Raw genomic sequence first — 19,032 nt, forward strand, 5'->3', positions numbered from 1 at the left:
AAAACGGGCTTGAAATCAAGAGACCTGTCTGAGGTGAAAAGAGTGGCCAGGAGTGGAGATGGGACAGGCCTGCCCTTCCTTTCTCACGAGGTGTTACAGATGATCAGCAAACAGATCCAAGCTTTAGCAACAGGGACCCTCCTAGACACTCTGCTTCCATCTCCCGAGAAGGGGACTTCTTCTCTTCTAAGCACCTACAGAAACTACAAAGATGGGAAAAAAACAGATTTCAAACCGCTTTCCTGAATTACTTCTGACAAATTTGTGTGTTGGTGCATGTGTCTGTGTGTACCTATGTGTATGTATGTGTGAGCACATGTATATGCGTGTGTGTACATGCCAATTTCTGTTACTTTTTAAGTTTTGTTGCCTCAGCAAATTTGCTGGAAATTTTCCGAAAAAAAAAAAAGAAAGAAAGAAACGGAACATTATGGTGTTACTCTGGCTTTTTTTTTTTTTTTTTTTTTTTTGTTCACTTTTTGGATGGCCTCTCGGTTACCCTGCAGGCTGGCACTTCCAGCAGGATCTTTCTGGAGCAGCTTCATCTTTTAGAAGCACCCTCTCCTCAGCCAGCCAGAGGGTGTAGGGTCAGTGATCCAGGAACAGCAGGAATCTCTTGGATGTTTCTTCTCTTTCCCTGTCCTTGAGTTCTGAATTCCAAGCTGTTCCTGAGGTCTTTTCTCAACTTACTGAGCCCTTCGCTGGCTCTGTGCTCAGGCCTGTGTAAGGGGCCGGCCTCACTTCTCCTTAGCACTGGGACCAGGCGCCAGATGTGTAGGTGGCTTTTCCATGGCACCGCTCAAAAACCTGCTCTCTGAGGTTGTTTTTGGTTGTGTGTGAGAGAGTGTGTGCAAGCTTTGATGCCTACACCCTAGAGACATCCTGACCAGAGGTGCCCAAAATCATAAGGCCGCACTTTGGATTAGTGTATTGTAATTCTTTTGGTAAACACACACACACACACACACACACACACACACACACACACACGCCTCCCTCTGGTCGACTTGTTGGCAGTGTGTGTGGGGGGTGTGGCTCTGTACTGAGCACTGCTCACCAAGCATGTGAAGATCGGTTTTCTATATTATCATTATCTCTGAAAGTCTTTTTCCTTACAGGTCATCAAGAAGGAAACGGGGTTTTGGAGGGACTTCGGGTTTGGGATGACTTGTCAGTACCGCTCAGACTTCATCAACATAGGTAAGATAAAACTTCGAGTCTACCGCCACCTGGAGGCCACTGTCCTGCAGGCCATGAGCAAATTCTGCAGGTTTTCCTGGGTAAAGATGCTGCCATTTTCCCAAACAGCGCTGCTCCACAGGTCACAGGTGGCAGCGCTTGGTATGCTGTCGGACACGTCGGCCCCTCTCAGACGTACCCAGCACCACTCAGGGTTTTACATGGCAGGATGCAAGCAAGTTCTGTGGTGCCTCCTCCTCTGAGGGCCTCGGCTGTGGAGTCCACTAAGAGGAACATTGTGAGCCTCCAGGAATGCGGAAGAAGAGGGGAGTCTGGGAAAAGCACATGCAACTCCTGCGACCCTTACTTAAAGTGCCATATGTCACTTGAAGCTCTGAGTATGCAGTTGCTGTCAACATGAACACACATGTGTGAACATCTCTACACATCATATAAACACACAGATAAGCATGGACACGGAGATGCAGACGTGTATATACACATACACTCAGTGGCACATATTTAAAACACAAACACACATGCACACACAAAGACATACATGCACACATATCCACATAGGTACAGATTGATAAGTGTGAACACAGACTCACATGCACACATATCCACACAGAGACATGTACACTCATTTATGTATATAGACATGCATATATTTACATATACATTTACAGAGGCATACATGAAGATGTACACAGGCACACATACATGTGTATACACGTAGAAGGCTAAAAGGACATATTTACAAACACATATGAACTGCAGAGTTCTAGGACTCAGAAAGGTAAGGCAATGGGTTTCAGCAGAACAGACCGAAGTGCGCAGAGACAAAGGGGCCTCCTGAGGCCTCACAGGAAGTGGAGGATGAGGAACAGGTTGTATTATACATAGCTAGCTCAAGAAAGAACAGGTCCAAAATCTTAACTTGGGCTCTGGGGGTGCCCTTCTCTCTGGGAAGTGATGGAGAGACTCCTCCACCGACCATGCAGGCACCTTCTCTTCCATACCCTCCCATCCCTCTCTCTTCCATACCTTTCCCCCAGGCCTGGGCCTAAAGCCCTCCCCACTTTGAAAGCAGGCCCCGGTATGCTTCCTTCCTTAGAAATCACCAGATTAAAATGAAAATAATGTCAAGCAACTTGGATTCGTGTCCCTGAGGAGGCAGCGGTACACCAGGTCTTGAGTGACAGCCACTGTGAAGAGCTGGCAGGGGTTCTTTTATATCTCTAGGGAAATATTCCTAGGAGACCGTATGCTTATCAGATTCCCAAAAATAACATTCAATTTTTTTTAAATAATTCCCATTTCCAGAAACTATTGTTTCCTTTGCTTTGTGTGCAGAGAAGAGGATATTGCACTGTGAAGACTCATGTTTTCTCATTTGGGTTCATATTGCTTTGGCTTGTCTGAAGACGCATGCCACTATATTTTCGAGAGGTGGGGCCACAGTGAGCTGGGGAGGGTGTTCTTCCTCAGGGAGCCACTGCTGTGGCCTCAGAGCTTCTCGGTCCCCTTGTATGCCACTCTTTGCGACCATGTGCTTATTTGCAATTTTCTTTCTTGTGACTATGGTACTTAATAAGAGATGCTGAGGGCAATAAAAAATTTTAGTTGACCAAGTTAAGCACTTATTAAATTTTATCTTGTTTGGTTATAGCATCGACTTCATTAAAAGATTTAAAAACCCCAAACTTCAGTCAGGCATCATTATCTAGGCTCATTCTTTGGTCCCTGTATTTAAAAGGCAAATGCAGGAGAAATGAAAATTCAAGGCCTGGACTATATAAAAAAATGAAACAACTTGACACATTCAGTAGCAACTTTGCTAGGAAAAATGGATTTGAATTCTGACTGTCCGGCTGGTGATCTCCCGCTGTTGCTGTCCCCTGCTTCAGGGCCATGGTCACTCAAAACCAACACCACTCAAAGTTGCTTAGCTGGGGTTTCGGGTCCTGGGTTTTTCTGGTTTGAACTGGCTCTGAACAGAGTGGTATAGCTGGGGCACGGGGGCAGGGATAAAGCAGCCACATGAGTGTGTTTGGGACAGGGTGCAGTGACAGACGGCAGATACAGGGTTTGCCTTGTAAGATGTCAAGTTCTACAGCAAGGATGCACTTGAAGCTCTTAATCCTGGGCCAGAGCTACTCATTAGTACTGCCGATGGCTCTTTCAAGCAGCCCAGTTCTTAGAATCCTGTGTAGCCTCCTGTTACATGGAGAAGTTTGCATGGTCAGGCATGAAGATCATGCCCATTGGCTATGCCCATCCAAAGCCTCACCCAGATGGACGCTGGGAACTTGGATGGATGATGCTTCCAATGGCACCTCCCCTGAACACTTCCTTGTTGTTTGTATGGGAACATGGAGGCCAGGGGACAACCTTAATATTCCTCAGGTGTCATCTGCATCTTTAATGTGGGGACAGTCTTCCATTGGTCTGGAACTTGGCAAGCAGGCTAGACTGGCTGACCAGCAAGCCCCAGTCATCTGTCTGTCTCTGCGTCCCTGGTGCTGAAATTGCAAGTGTGTGCCACCATGCCAAGTGCCCACTCTTGGGTTTTAAAAAATGTTTTAAGCTGTATTTTGGGGGGCCCAAACTCAGTTCTTCATGCTTACAAAGCAAGTACTCCACCAATCTAGCTGTCTCCCTGCCCATCCCTGCTATGCCTCTTGGGGAAAAGTCCTTGGGGGCTGAGTGGGTGGAGCGCAATTCAAACGGCATGTTCTGTTCCCACAGGTGGGTTTGACCTGGACATCAAAGGCTGGGGTGGTGAAGATGTGCACCTGTACCGGAAGTATCTCCACAGCAACCTCATCGTGGTCCGCACACCTGTACGGGGGCTATTCCACCTTTGGCATGAGAAGCGCTGTGTGGATGAACTGACCCCCGAGCAGTACAAGATGTGCATGCAGTCCAAGGCCATGAATGAGGCTTCCCACGGGCAGCTGGGGATGCTTGTCTTCCGGCATGAAATAGAGGCTCACCTTCGCAAACAGAAGCAGAAAGCGGGCAGCAAAAAGACATGACCTCCCAGGCACAGATTAGTGGAGACATTTAAGTTGTTTGCTTTTGGCGGTTGCTGAATAACTGAATGCAATAAGGTATAAACTTCCACACAGGGCGACAAAGAATCTGGCTGATGACTTAGAGATGAAAGGAGCGAGTCTCCGGTTTCTGTGGGCTCCAAGTGTGGTGACAGTGACTGTGTTTACAGCAGATCTCTCTGTCCCTGCACACTGAAATATTCACAACCTCAGACAAGCTTTGAAAAAAATCACTAGAAGAGATGCAAGTGTTCTGGCTTCTCTTCTTAGGGATGGTTAATTCAGAGAGCTCTGGTGTCCAGGACTAACAACATCTCAGAAGGAGCAGAGGACCTGCAGGCATGGAGATCGAGCATGAGCACCCTCCAGGAGACAGGGAGCAAAATCAAAGGGACCTGGAAACAAACTGTCAATATTGTCTTCCACCCATATTAGCCAAAAAAAAAAAAAAAACCTCTCTTTTCAGTTATCATTTAGTTACTATTCTGAAAATGCACTTTTCCTTGTATTATTCTTATTTAATTACCTATTTGCAAGACTTAGTAGGAGCACATTGTAGTATATACACTTTTATGATTTTAAGATTTGTTTTTATTTTTTCTTGATTTTGTTGGTTTGTTTATTGGAGAGAGTCTTGACACAGACCCAGAGCTAACTTTGAAATAATGATCCTCCTCCCTTAGCAGCCCAAGTGCTGAAATTATGGTTATGCACCAGCATATCTGGCAAGAAGGTACCTATAGAGGTGTGTGAAGAGAGGTACCTATGGGGTGTGTGATGAGAGGTACCTATGGGGTGTGTGATGAGAGGTACCTATGGGGTGTGAGACAAGAGGCACCTATGGAGGTGTGTGACACGAGGCACCTATGGAGGTGTGTGAGGAGAACCTCAGCTGCAGACATCTGAGAGCCAATCCGAGACTTGCCAAACTCGAAGCTAAGGCTGTGAGTGGGCCGCAGAGAGAAATGCAGAAGCTGTCCAAGACTATCTGAAGAGGGCAAACACTGGAGAAAGGAAGACGCTTTCATCTTCACTGAGAAGGGACGCTATGGCCTTGGTCTCTTTGCCGGAGAACATACTTTCTCCTCTGGAGAAAAGGGGACCACTTCCTTACCTGTTTGAATAAACCAAAGTTATGAACCAAACAACCGCTTTTCAAAGCAGGGTGCTCTTCCTGGTTTCTGGCTTCCAGAAGAAGAAAATGCAGGAAAAAAATAGACATATATTTTGTGAAAGACCAGTCCATCATTCCAGCGAGATGGAGGATTTTGCTACATTTTCACTCCTTCCTGACTATGTGGAAGCAACTTATTTTTAAAATAATCAATGGTACTTGATTGCCAAGAAGCTTCTGAAGCTTGCATTTTCTTACGTCTTCAAAATCTTTTTTTTAAAAAATAAATATGGTTACCATTGAGTGGTTTCTCCATCCATGTGCAGATTATTTATTTATTAGCCAGCACCGGATGCATGAGCTAATTACCTGCTCTGTCTCTGTGCCTTCTGTTTGCTCACAGTGAATTCATTGTTTAAACGCTTCAAGAACACTCAAGCTGTGTGCTAAAAAAAAAAAAAAAAACAGAAAGAAAAAAAGAAAAAAGAAAAAAAAAGAAAGCATTGTATTGATTTGTACTGGTAGTTTATAAAGTTTAATTAAAACATGAGACATGAATGAAAGGTGGTATTGCACAGCTAATAAAATTTGTGAATTTGATTTCTTCCTGGAATAAGAAAGAAGTGTTTTGAGTTTGGGGAAATTCTTTTGTGCATAGACCAGGGCTTCCCAGTGTTATTAGCACTGTGACATTTGGGGCTTGATCTCTTAGTGGGGGAGGGAACTGTCCTGTGCAACTTCCCTACGGTCCCACTACACACTAAGTGCATCTCCCACTCAGTTTTTGACAACCAGCCTGCCTCCAATCATTGTCAAATATTCAGAGAATGGGAGCATGGCCCCTGGCTGAGAACAGCTAACGTAGAAGGAAAACTTTGACATTTCAGTCACGCTAATTTTTAGTTAGATGGCGTTGACAATGATTTCTGAAACCTCTTTCCACGCTGATTTACAATTTTCACATACTCTTGTAATTTTAGAGCCTTCAGGACATGTGGCTGTTGTTTCCCAATAGAGGTTCCTATAGACCGGTGACCAACTCTTGCTGATACTCTCAGAGAGGGGGGGATTGAGATCCCACAAGAGCAGAGGCTTCCATCAAATGTGCAGCTGTTTCCTGGTGTTGCAGTCCCTGAATGGTAACCAGCATTTGAACTCGTTCACACTGTATACCTTACAGATGGCCATGACACCAAATAAGATTTTTGCTTCTTGAGACAAGTTCTCATTTTGTAGCCCAGGATGGGCTGACCCTTTTCCTCCTGCCTCAGAATCTCAAGTGCCTGGCTCACAGTTGTTACAAACACACTTGGCTAAGGATGGATTTTAACAGTTGGTAAGAGGACTAGGGAAAAGTCTCAGGGGGTAAAGTGAGCTGAGATTCCCTCTCGCCCCAACACTAGATGGATGGAAAGCTAAGCGAGGAGTATCCTGGGGGCCTGTGTCTAGCCAGTATGGCTGAGACAGTGCGCGCCAGGTTCAGTGAGAGACCTTCTCTCAAAAAAAAAAACAAAATGGAGGGCAATTGAAAACAATGGAAGACACTCACTGCACGCACTCATGTTGAGGACCCATAATGAAAAGCATCTAAGGTAAGGAGTCACTGGGGGTAACTGGAGGGGACAGGAAACTATTTTCTCCCTCTTAAGCTGAGCTTAGCTGCAGTTTCCATTAGAAATGTCTCCAGAAAGCTCATCTCTGTTACAGATGTGGCCACCAGTGGATGGGATCTTGGGTGTGATTGGATCCTGGGGTCCCTGACTTTGTTAGTGGATCTGTCCCCCCCAGGTAGTCATACTCTTTTTTTTTTTTTTTTTTTATGTATACAATATTCTGTCTGTGTGTATGCCTGCAGGCCAGAAGAGGGCACCAGACCCCATTACAGATGGCTGTGAGCCACCATGTGGTTGCTGNTTCTGTCTGTGTGTATGCCTGCAGGCCAGAAGAGGGCACCAGACCCCATTACAGATGGCTGTGAGCCACCATGTGGTTGCTGGGAATTGAACTCAAGACCTTTGGAAGAGCAGGCAATGCTCTTAACCTCTGAGCCATCTCTCCAGCCCCAGTTAGTTATACTCTTATGCCACTCATAATGTGGTGGTGGCAGAAAGCCAGGAGGTGAGGACTTAGGAGGAAGAAGTAGTCTTGGTCCTCTGGAATCTTCCTAACTCTCTTTGCTTCCTGTCCACCTGCAGGGAGATCTAACCCCAAGTTTATAGAAATGAAGGTTAGGGAGGCCTCACTAAACCTAAACAGGGGCTGAAATTTAAACTTACCCAGCAAAGAAAAACAGAAACGCAAGTGGATGAAGAACTCAGGCACATTACTGCTGCAAAGAAAAGCCACTGCCAGATGCCCAGCGGGTGAAAGATCTCTTCTAACTTCACGAATACTTACTCTATTCCATGTACCTGTACGTTTCCTAGTAACCAATCCAGTTACCTTCTCATATACCTGGGGTCCCATCCAAGTGCTACTACTGATGCTCTTGTGTGAGAACTGTCAGCCTCTTTTTTCAACTCTTTCTTTGGTGGTGGCAGATTGAATTTTGAATAGGAATTGGCAGTTAACGCTACAGACCAGGCCCCTCCCAACCTCTAGTCAACACACCAATGCAGCCTTTTGCTGAATATTTGTCAACAAGTAATGATTCCAAGTGAAATACCTCATGCCCTTGTGCTGAATCTCTCCAATCTTGGGCTGCCCATTGTGTGTGTGTGTGTGTGTGTGTGTATGTGTGTAAAAGCCCAAGGGAAAGAAGTTTGAGTCAGGCAAGTCCAGACCTCACTCCTCTTGTGTTTTGTTCCCTCTGTTTCTCTTCTCTAGCCCCATGTAAGACACTCAGAGGAGGGAAACATGTAGACACAGCAGACAACGCAGCCACCTGCATCCCCGCAGCTGCAGAGAAAAGCTAGGCGGGGACTATGCTGGAATGGGAAGCTCAGCACCAGGCTCTTAAGCAGGACCCCAAAGTGGAAGGTCAGATGGGGAGCCGCTGGTGTTTAAAGAGACTTTTCCTGGGAGCTGCAAGGAGATAATGACCTTGGGCAGTTTCTTAGGAGGGGGTGGACACTTTGCTCCTGTGCCCCTTGATGCTTGAGCCCCCTGTGATTACATTCTGACTAGCTATGTATCATTCAAAGCCATTTCTCCTGGCAAGACTCAGGCTTTGTTGTTGCTGCCAAAGAGTGGTGGGGTCTGTGCCAGTTTGTTTGGGGGATTTGGGTTTTTCCCCCAACACACGGAACATGTTATTTCCTGGCCACAGAGATACCCTTTAAAATGGCTCTACTCAGACTTTGAAGGTGCCCTCTGCAGAAGCCAATCCCAGCATCCCCTAGGGCTTGACTGTTGGCAGTTCTAGTAGGAAAGAGGACAGAGTCCATGAGGCAGGCAATAGGGAGACGATAGTAAATGACACAGCCTAAGAGGGTAAGACACCACTGGAGAGCGAAGCCAGGCCATGCTCCTGCCTCCAGTTTCCACCACTTTCATCAAGGGCCAGAATAGAGCAGAGCCAGCTCTGCTAGCAATAACCAAATGCCTATGGATCTGGTGTGGGTGGTTAGGAGAGCTGAATTTACTCCTTACTCTGCAGCCCCACTTTAGGCGCGGAAATGAGATGTTTGCAGTGCTTCTAGTAGCTCCCTCCACCTCAGATCTTAGCCCTTGCAACTTCCAGATCTACCGCCAATCTCAGCCTTCAACCCACGCTGAAAATCTACAATAAGCATCCTTGTCTACTGAGGTCTTAAAGCCATTTTAAATGCATTTAAATATTTGAAATAAAGAAAAAATAAAAAATATATTATCATCCAAATTAAATTTAAACCAAACATGAAGGATTTTTTTTTAATTTCTCTTTGTTTTCCCTGTGACTACTGTCATAAAGTTGAGCCATATAAAGATGACATCACAATTTGGGGGCCGCCAGGGATAGCCAGAGTTGTCTGGGTGGGAAGTGAGAGAGCCACCCCGTGGAGAAGTCATTGCCACTTTGGTTGTCATGATTCAGGGCTGCGTGGGGATGTTACTAGGATTTTGACTTGCTGGGAAGTCTGTAAAATGGAGCAACTCTTCACTGAGGAAAGCACATGACTGACTAGGACGGACATCTCAAGGACTTACTCTGTGCCACTAGCATAAATTATGGTCTTTGCATCACCTGACCTCACAGGGAGGCAGGCAGGGTATGTTCCAAATTCACATCTTCTCCTCAAAAAGGTGCTAACTTGGAAGATGTGGTTAAGAATGTCTAGGCCACGGACTCCATTCGGCAACTGCCAATTTGGCGAAAAAAGATGGCGACTGAGAACCTTGGGGTTGTTCAAAATCACTGGAAAATATCCCTCCACTCCCTTGCCACCTCAAATCCCAAACTAACGGGTCCACTTTGCTTTAGGTCATCTAGCTAGTATTCTGTATAGATTGTTATATATTTTAAAACTTTCCCTGGTCCCCTTAAAATAGTTCCCCAGTTCCAGGAAAGTGGCCATTAGCATGCAGGGCTCATTAGCTGTGTAAGCTGGGTTAACAAAGGAACACTCACAGAGAGTGGTTGCAGGCAGAGCTTTTGCTAAGCTGGGCACTCAACGCATCTCTTTGGGACCCAGGTGACTTTAAAAACTCATGTTAAAAGCTGAAGCTCATGCAGGTTCAGCAATTCTTTTCATTCCACATGGCTAATTGATGAGATAGCCAGGACACAAACCCAAACCTGCTGGGCTTGCTTTCTACTACATCAAAACTACTTCATTGTCTAATAATATATTTTTATCATACAATAAAGGGAGAAGAATTTCATCACTTGAGCCCCTTGATAGTTTTCAATCTGGAGCAACACAGGTAAACCTCTGCATAGAGAGACACGTTACTCACCACCCTGCAGACAAACCTGAAGAGTAACTGTGGCGCCGACAGCAGCAGAACGTAGAGTTATCATGGCAGAGTTACTGCGGAGTGGGCACGGTGGAGGACAGAATCAACATGGCAGAGTTACTGCGGAGTGGGCACGGTGGAGGACAGAATCAACATGGCAGAGTTACTGCGGAGTGGGCACGGTAGAGCACAGAATCAACATGGCAGAGTTAATGCGGAGTGGGCACGGTAGAGCACAGAATCAACATGGCAAGAAATCCAGTCTCTCCTTCCACAGGGTCCAAGAGTAGATCTCTTTATAAACAGTAGAAAGAAGGAATAAACACAATAAGGAGATTTTAAAAATCAAAAGCAAGGAAGAGAAAACTAAGTAAAGCTTTATCTATATTCCTAAAGGACAGGAAGGCACAATTTAAGGAAAACTATTAAAGATATAATTGTGGAAAAGCTATAATCAGAAGAAAGAAGCTGCATTCTAAGAAAAACAAATGTCATGCGCCCTGAAAGATGCAATGCCTGTCTTGAGTCCCACTTCATCCTGGTATGGTTGGACTATTGTGCACTAAGCAACCCTGGGGTGGGGAGGGAGGAGAGCAGGGCTAAGAGACCTGGAGCTGAAGGAGGATTCTGAGCATCTGTGAGTGTGATGGGAAAAAACACCCATGAGTCTGTGTTCAAGACAGCTTGTTTATTAGGTGGGGGCAGGAGATATTCATACTTCAAGAAAATTGACCGTTTGGATCCATGTGGTGGTATGTTATTGGTTGAAGCAAGAACATGAGAATGCTTCATTTGCGTGCTTGGGAGAAGCAGGGTCTGGAGAAGGAACCTTATAAGGTCATATCAAAAAGAAAGGAAGTCCAACCCAGGCTGTTTCAGTGGTCAGATAAGCAGCAGCCAGTCCTCCAAGCCTCGAAGATGCCTGAGCTTATGAGCTGCTACATGTACCATAGCATCTTTCCCGCCTGGGAAAGCCTATCTGCAGGGTCTGTGGGTGCCCAGGCAAAGCACAGGAGCAGCCAACCTCCTTCAGCTCTCAGGAGGAGAAAATCCAGGTTTTCAGGCATGCTTTGAGCCCTTCTTAGCTTCAGGCCAGCCCCACAGTCATTCGCCACGATCTCAACTGAAGAAAAGAAGTCCCATGGATATACACCTGCACTTCTATAAATATTTCTGTATATTCTGTATTCAAAATAATGGAAGCCCCAAACCATGCTCACACAAGGGCCACAAGTATCCCTTAATTAAGAAGGTGCTTCCATTTGTTTAGTCTGTAGATAAGTCTATGGGGTATTTTCTTGAATAGTGATTGATGTGGAGGGCACAACTCACCGTGGTTCACGCCAGGTCTGGAAAGGTGATCCTGGGAGGTAGCCGAACGCAAGCCTGAAAACAAGTCACTAAGCAGCATTGCTCAGTGCCCTCTGCTGCAGTTCCTGCCTTGACCGCCTTCTACGATTGGGATGCCTGGGCACCGTCATTCATCTTGCTCTAAGCCAAGGACAGCCTTCTTCCCCCGCCAGCTGCTTTCTGTCATGGCGCTCACCACAACAGTTGAGAGCAGACTAGGACAATGCTAGTCCACCAAAGAATGACTACTGGCAAAGTCTTGGCTCAAATAGACAATTCTGGCTATAGATGCCTTGAGATATTTCGGAGGACACGTTCGTGGTCTGTCTCTTTGGTTCCTTTTGGTCTTAACTGTTCCTGTGTTCTTCCTTAGCATAGGTAATGTTTGAGCTGACGTATCTTGACCTGGCTTGCCATGACAATCTAAAAGCCAGAAGATTTGATATGACTACAGAAGGGAGCTTCTAGAATGGCACTACTGGAAAAGAGAGCCAACATGGGCAGGGGGGCACTTGGCTCTACTCCAAGACACAAGTGTCCACGGGCCTGAGCTCCTGGGATTGGAAACCTGTATAACAGTCTAAAGGCCGCACCCCAGACCAAGAAACCTTGAGCAGAAAGGGCAAGAGTCTAGGCTTGTCGACACCGCAGAAAGAGGAGACCAGAGCCAGGGCTGGATTCCACCTCAGACCATACCTAGTCAGGCCTCCTCAGCCCACCTGGCTGAAATTTCCGATTGTGTAAACCATTTTCCTGCCCTCAGAATTTCAATATTCTTCCCGGCCATTGTCTCACCTGACACTAGACAGTTTATTCCTTTGTGTCAATAACCAATAAGATAAAGCAGTATAGAACTCAGGCCTACTCCTCCTGCTATTACATTAGCTTAACTAGTTTGCGTTCTTTCTTAATCTTCTTTTGGTCACTTAACACAGACATATTTGGACACAGCCAGGCTCATTGCCTACGGAAGTATTTCAGCACCGTCCCATCGGCTGGGATCCCAGGTTGACTCGAAACAGCTGAGTGGGCCCCATCACATCTCGCTCTACTTCCTAGATCCTGTAGCTGCGGCAGGTTCCTGTCACCATGGGTCCCCCATCACGATGGACTTCACCCTCCCACTGGGGGCCGAAATCAAGCCTTCCTTCCTTAAGTTGCTTTAGTTGGGTATTTTTGTCGCTGCAATGAGAAAAGTGACTAATGCAGATAGGTAAAGGGCCCATTCAAGATAACCAGGAAAACAGTGGGGAGAAATGAGAAGAGAACAGAGATTCTTAGTAATGCCATGACCGCTGCGTCTTGGAAACAAAGTTAAAAGGCAGATCTTACAAAAATTTAATAACATATACCATGTGAACTATTTCAAGAAACAGCTGACAATGCTCTGAATTTCAATTTCCTCGCTGGTGCACGCCAGCCTCGACGTTGGTACATTGTGTATCTGAATGACGCATACAAGGGACGCCTACAGCGCCCTTCTACTTCGGGTAAGAGGCCAGTGAGAGGAAGCGGGCACAGGCGGGCTTAGCAAAGTTCCTTCCTCTGGGAAAAGTGGCACTGAATGCCTTGCGGCCTCCTTGGTCACCATCCAGAGGTTGGCCCCATCTCATCCATCTGAGCTGAGAATGACTGGGGACTTGATTTCAGGATGATGCAGGGCAGGAGATTTCTGGCTGAATAAATCTGTGCCCAGGGCTGGATAGCATTGCTTGGAATGTTCCTCCCATACCCAAGTTTCATTTCACAGTGACGGTGCAGGCTGTGACAAGAATCAAGGCCATGGAACACGCGTAGGGCCTGGGCTACGTAAGCTCTTGCACTAGCTTTCTGAGAGTGATGTAAAGCCACCAGCTCTTCAGTTACTTCCACGGTTATTACCTCACAGTTCTAAAGCCTAGAATGCTGAAACAGTGGCGCAAACAAGTCTGAACAAGGCTGTGTCTCTTCTAGAGTTTCAGGGAGAATGGAGCCCTGGGTCCCGTCATCTTCCACAATTACTGGCATCCCCTGATCTCAGTTACGTCACTCACTCTCTGGGTCTATGGTCCCTTAGCCTTCATCTTTCCATGCGTCATTTTCTAAACCTCCCTTCCTTGTGTAGATGTCAGTCGTGAGAATCAGGGCCTACCCTACTTATCTAGTCTGCAGAGACCCTGTTTCTACATCAGGTCACACCCGTGTACAGGGAGGTCAGGACTCACATAGTTTTGGTGTAGGTCACGATTCAACTCTCAGTAGGTGCTATCAAACCACTCACTCTGTTTTTCTCTTTGTACCATGAGCACAGGAGTCCTTACGTGGCCATGCAGATCATCTTTAGTATCTGCTCACAGATAGAGCTGAGGGAGGCAGAGCAATGACCAACAAGCTATAAGATGTCCCAGTTCCCTACTACTACTGTGTGTGGGTTTTTTTTTTTTCATTTGTTTGGTTGATTGGTTGGGTTTTGTTTGTTCGTTTGTTGCACATGGTAAGTCTCTTGTTCGTCCCAGGTGTTAAAACTTCTCCTTCAATTCACAGTTGGGACTTGCTTTTCTGTCTGCTAAATCCTGGTTCCAACAACACACAGAAAAGGTTATCTTTTGAGGAGAACCTCAGCCCTGAGTGGGAACATTTTTACCTGGCATTTTAAAGCCAAGCTACAAGCAGGAGACTGAGACCTTTGACTAAATACCAAAAGGAAGCCTGTAGTTCACAAAATGGCTTGCTCATTTTCTGTTGTTGCTATTGTTTTGATTTTTTTTTTAGAATAACACCTTAATTGCTAAAACGATTTCAATTTACCCTGTTATTTATCTTTTATACACCATTATAGCCCTGTCCTTCAAGGTCCCATCCTTCAGATTAGGATGTTGTTGAAATGGGTACACTTCTCCCTTTTCCTTCCAGAATGAGGATGAGGGAGAGGTCATAGTCTCTTGAATAGATCTCCAGCATTTATGCAGAACAGAGGTTTCAGGTAAGACCCCACAGACATCGTTCACTGTTGGCTCTGTCACAGAATGGTTTTGGCATCACATGCGAAGTCCACCTCAAAGGTTTCTGTCCAGAGGACAAACCGGCTGGAGGCTGATCCGGATGAGAGCTGTCACTCAAAGAGCTCGAGGTAGTCGGGTAGCTTGTCTTGTTGACCACAGGGGTACATCAGGAGTTCCTTCCCCAGAGAGGTTATAGGCTCTTCCTGTCAATCAAAGCACAGGGTCATGTGGCAGCTGTGTGGTAGATGCCCTTGTTACTTCCTAAGTAACTCTACTCTACTCTACTCTCCTCTACTCTAGATTCATGCAAACCTAGATTGGCTTATGACAATCTTAAAGGCGAGTTTCCTTTGCCAGCTTCCCTTTCCTGCTAGAGCCCAAGTTCTACCATAGGACCACCCACAGATGTGATGAGTACGTGCATCTCCAGTAGCCTCAGCTCCAGTGGGATAGTTCTGAGTATGTCAGGAGGATATGATAAAGGACATAGAACTAAGGTTCCTCATTATTGGGGGAATTATGTGCCCCCTCGCGTTGCTTGCTCTTGGGCTGTATCCCTAGCCATGCCTTTGTTTTATATATAAGTATATAAGTGGCTTCACCTTGTGGTATTCCACCAAATCTGCCAGGGTGGCGTGCTGCAGCTGGTCCACACCCAGGAAGCTGTAGGAGTCAGCGGATGCATCTATGAGGAAGTGTTTGCAGCCCTCCTCCGACAGATAGGACAGGGCATAGCCCTTGATCTTTTCACTGACCCGGATGAGAAAACTGCCTGGTGTGCCCGCGCTGCTCAGAAGTTCGTTTGCCTTCTTCAGAGTGAGAATCCCTGTGGGAAGAGAAAAGTCATTTCAGCGGCGTCCCTATAATCCACACCTCTGTTGCCCTTCGCCTTAGGAGGAGAGTTTGGGGAAAGGCAAGGCTATTCTGTGTGTACTTTGAGGCCCTTGGGAATCAGTAAAAGAAACAAACAAACAAAAACCTTGGTAAACACAAAGCAAATGGTTTTGACACAAGCTAGGGTCACCTTGGAAGAAGAATCCCTCAGTTGAAGAATTTCCACATGGGTCTGTGGGTCATTTTTTTGAGTAATGATGGCTATAGGAGGGGCTTGAATAATAATTGATATGGGAGGGGCTTGAGTAATGATCGATATGGGAGGGGCTCGAGTAATGATTGCTATGGGAGGGGCTCGAATAATAATTGATATGGGAGTGGCTTGAATAATAATGGATATGGGAGGAGCTTGAGTAATGATGGCTATGGGAGGGGTTTGAATAATGATGGCTATGGGAGGGACTTGAGTAATGATTGATATGGGAGGGACTTGAGTAATGATGGCTATGGGAGGGGCTTGAGTAATGACTGATATGGGAAGGGCTTGAGTAATGACTGATATGGATGGCCCGGGCCCAGGCCTCCACAAGTGGTGCTAGCACCTGAGTTCTAAGAAACCAAACTGAGAGAGCCAGTAAGCAGCCTTCCTCCTTGGTTTCTGCCTCTAGATTTCTACCGTAAGTTCCTTCCCTCACTGATGTCTTGTGATTTGAGAGTTACAAGATGGAATAGACCCTTTCTTCCCCAAGTTGCTTTGGGTAAGTGTTTTAATTATAGCAACAGAGGAGCGACCTGGGACAGCTGGTAAGAGAACAGCTTCACCTAGAGACCCATTAGATTAGCACAAGCTGTCTGCCACTTATGAAGGGCTGGCACGTTATCTTGAGGGTGGTGCTGGGCTCTTTCAGATCCGGAGTGAACTTCGGATGCTCTTGAAGGACCACCGCTGTCTGCTTATCAGTGAGAACTCTGGTCTGGAAGTGGCCTGCCTTGGTCTGAAACAGTAATTCTCAAACAGAATCACACGGGAGAGTACAGCACTCCTGTTGGGATGTTAAGGTGGCGTGGGTGGAGGAAGAACTGGAGGGGAAAGAGCCGCCCTGAATGTGGGTAACACTATCCCATTGGCCAAGAGATGAGAAGGAAAGAAAGAGAAAAGAAAGCTAGCTGGGGGCCAGAGTTCTCGTTTCTGCACTTCCTGATCAATATGCTGTGACTAGTGCGCACCCTGCCATATTCCCCAGGCCAGTGTTTCCTGGTGCACTGTGATGTGAGCTGCCTTCCTCACAGGCCAGTGTTGCTCTGCCATGGAACCAAGTAAATCTCTTTTCTCTTATTACCGTCAGGTGTTGTGTTCGCAGTGGTGTAAGAAGTAACTAATACCAGTTGTCGTGGGTGTGGGTGATACTTCTACTCATAGGGCACAGGCCAGTGATGCTTCTGAACATGCACACAACAGTCTGACCCATAAAAAAAAAAAAGTCCAGCACAAAGCATCAACGGTGCTAGAGTGGAAACAGCCTGGTCTAGGAGGCCCTGCAAGTTAGTGACAGAACCGGAAGATACTCTGGTCTACTGAGTGCCTGATACCAGTAACAGGTTTACTGAATTCCACCAAAACTAATCTTGAATGTATCCACTGGGTTTTGAAAGGCTACGGTGTAATTTACTTATATATCCACACATATATGAAGAAATTTGAATATATATATATGCATATATATATATATGTATTCAAAGGAATAAGTTCCACCTGCACACATATATGGGGCTTTGTGTAGAGGTGTAATTAAGATGTCTCCTGAATTCCCACTCTCATTTCCCAGTTCATAGGGTTTGACTCATACTCCAAAGTTCCCTTCTTATTTCTATGGTAATTCTGGGAATGAATAGACAGCATTGTAAACACACAGAGAATAGCCAACGGCACAGCTGGCTGAATTACCCTGTGGGCTCTGATTAGGGAAGGAGGAACAACGTTCTTTTCATGTTCACCCTTGCTTTGCCGCAGACAGAAGCTCCTGGCTTCCCTTGTTCCACCCTTACCTTGCTGCTGCTGTTCAAGTTCTGATTGTTAAGGAAACAAACAGCAGCCTGCCTGGTGATGAGGAATAAATACTGCCTCGGCTCGGTTGTTCTTTTGGGTATTTTGTGGTTGCAGCAGCACAAAGTGTGAACATCCAAGCTGTCAGTCATTGTCCTATATTCTCTCTTGCGGCACATTGGCAACAGTTGCCCCACAGTGATCGAGTGAGATTCTCAGTTCAGACATGGGCTGCTTGCTTTCACTGTCTCTTTTGCCTTTCTAGACATCTCTGGTTCCATGGATAAATTGTCCAAAAGAGCTGTAGGCTCTACGAAGGCAATAAACAACCACTCTCTGCCAGGATGACCCCCAACAGAAGTTTGAAGACACTATATTAGGTTGTTTAAGAAAGCAGAGGTATTTTTCACTGTCACTGCAGATCTCCCTGCAGAAACAAGGACTTGCTAAACTCCTGTCAGAAGGAAGAGAAGTGTTGTGGAAAACAATTTCTTATTACACCCAAACTTAGGGACAGAGTAAGTCTTTAGTTCTAAGTCCCTTCAAAGGACTGGGAAGATGTGAATAGTCAATGACTATAAAAGAAAGAAGTTCTTCTTGAAAATGATAAGGAAACCTGGACGATTTTTCTTTCTAAAATAGGATAAGGTTGAGGAAGCCCAAATCAAAGTATCTACAGTCCTCCTGACCTCTGTAATCATCACCCATTACACACTATCTTAGTACTAGCTAATCTGCTAAAGCACCAGAACACAATAAAATGATTCTGCAGTAAATCCCAGGTCATAATGCAATCTCCTTACATATCACAGGAGTGAGGGCTGGCTCAAAGGTGAGGGCCACGCACAAGGGAGCAGTTTCCCTCTACACGCTTAGGCACGTAGTTCACTTTCCTGAGCACAAGTAGATGTTTCTTTACAGACTCCATCAGGGGTCAAGGGAAGTGGGTACCTTTGAGGAGTCTTGGCCACTGCCAGCCTCAGAAGAGCCATGTCTATGGAAGATGGGCGCTCTTGAGTCCAAAGGCACGTTCCAAAACCAGGTATCCTGATGAGTGCCATGTGAGCAACGTCCTCACAGGCTTTGGCTTGCCCTCTGTATGTCTCTAAGATTGAAAGCAATGATCTTCACCCCACCTCTCAATTCATGACACTGCAGGGCTGCCTCTGGGAATCAGCAATCTTCACACATTGTAAAGAAACCAAAGCAATCTGAGGACTGACGGCAGAAGAAGAGAATTGTATATTGCTTTTACTTATTTTATTTGCTGGTTTGTTTATTGTTACAGCATCTCTCTACATAGCCCAGGCTGGCCTGGAATTCATAGAGGTCTGTCTACCTTTGCAGGTATTAAAGGCATATGCTACTATGCCTGGCTAGATTTCTTTTATTCAAGTTTATCCCTAAGTGTAATGGGATAGAGTTCTACCAGGAAAACAGCCTGCACACATTAAGAGTAGAAGCACTGGTCGTTTCTCACTTCTCCACCACTTCTCTGATTATTCAAGTTCTTACCCAATATCTGACTCCTGAGTTTTTATTAATAAAGAATAACTAGATAAATGCTACATTTGATGCTCCAACACATGGCAC

General features: G+C 45.9%; 2 protein-coding genes across 8 annotated transcripts in view; one reads left to right on the forward strand and one right to left on the reverse strand.

Moving 5' to 3' along the window:
* Csgalnact1 (chondroitin sulfate N-acetylgalactosaminyltransferase 1) overlaps positions 1–5,655 on the forward strand; it is a 319,461-nt gene extending 313,806 nt beyond the window's left edge. For all 3 annotated transcript variants that reach the window (XM_050126918.1, XM_050126920.1, XM_050126921.1), the window contains 2 exons: positions 1,119–1,200; positions 3,931–5,655. In XM_050126918.1, coding sequence (XP_049982875.1) covers positions 1,119–1,200; positions 3,931–4,220 — 372 coding nt within the window. In that variant the 3' untranslated portion in view covers positions 4,221–5,655. The remainder of the gene's footprint in view (positions 1–1,118; positions 1,201–3,930) is intronic.
* Positions 5,656–12,901: 7,246 nt separating this feature from the next.
* The window catches only part of Sh2d4a (SH2 domain containing 4A), a 58,589-nt gene continuing 52,458 nt past the window's right edge, over positions 12,902–19,032 (reverse strand). For all 5 annotated transcript variants that reach the window (XM_050126885.1, XM_050126884.1, XM_050126883.1 and 2 more), the window contains 2 exons: positions 15,164–15,387; positions 12,902–14,764 (listed from right to left, as the gene is read on the reverse strand). In XM_050126885.1, coding sequence (XP_049982842.1) covers positions 14,672–14,764; positions 15,164–15,387 — 317 coding nt within the window. In that variant the 3' untranslated portion in view covers positions 12,902–14,671. The remainder of the gene's footprint in view (positions 14,765–15,163; positions 15,388–19,032) is intronic.

Source organism: Alexandromys fortis, unplaced genomic scaffold (genome assembly GCF_014885135.2).
Source record: "Alexandromys fortis isolate MF-2015 unplaced genomic scaffold, M_Fortis_MF-2015_v1.1 scaffold_261, whole genome shotgun sequence".
In the NCBI taxonomy this organism is placed as follows: Eukaryota; Metazoa; Chordata; class Mammalia; order Rodentia; family Cricetidae; genus Alexandromys; species Alexandromys fortis.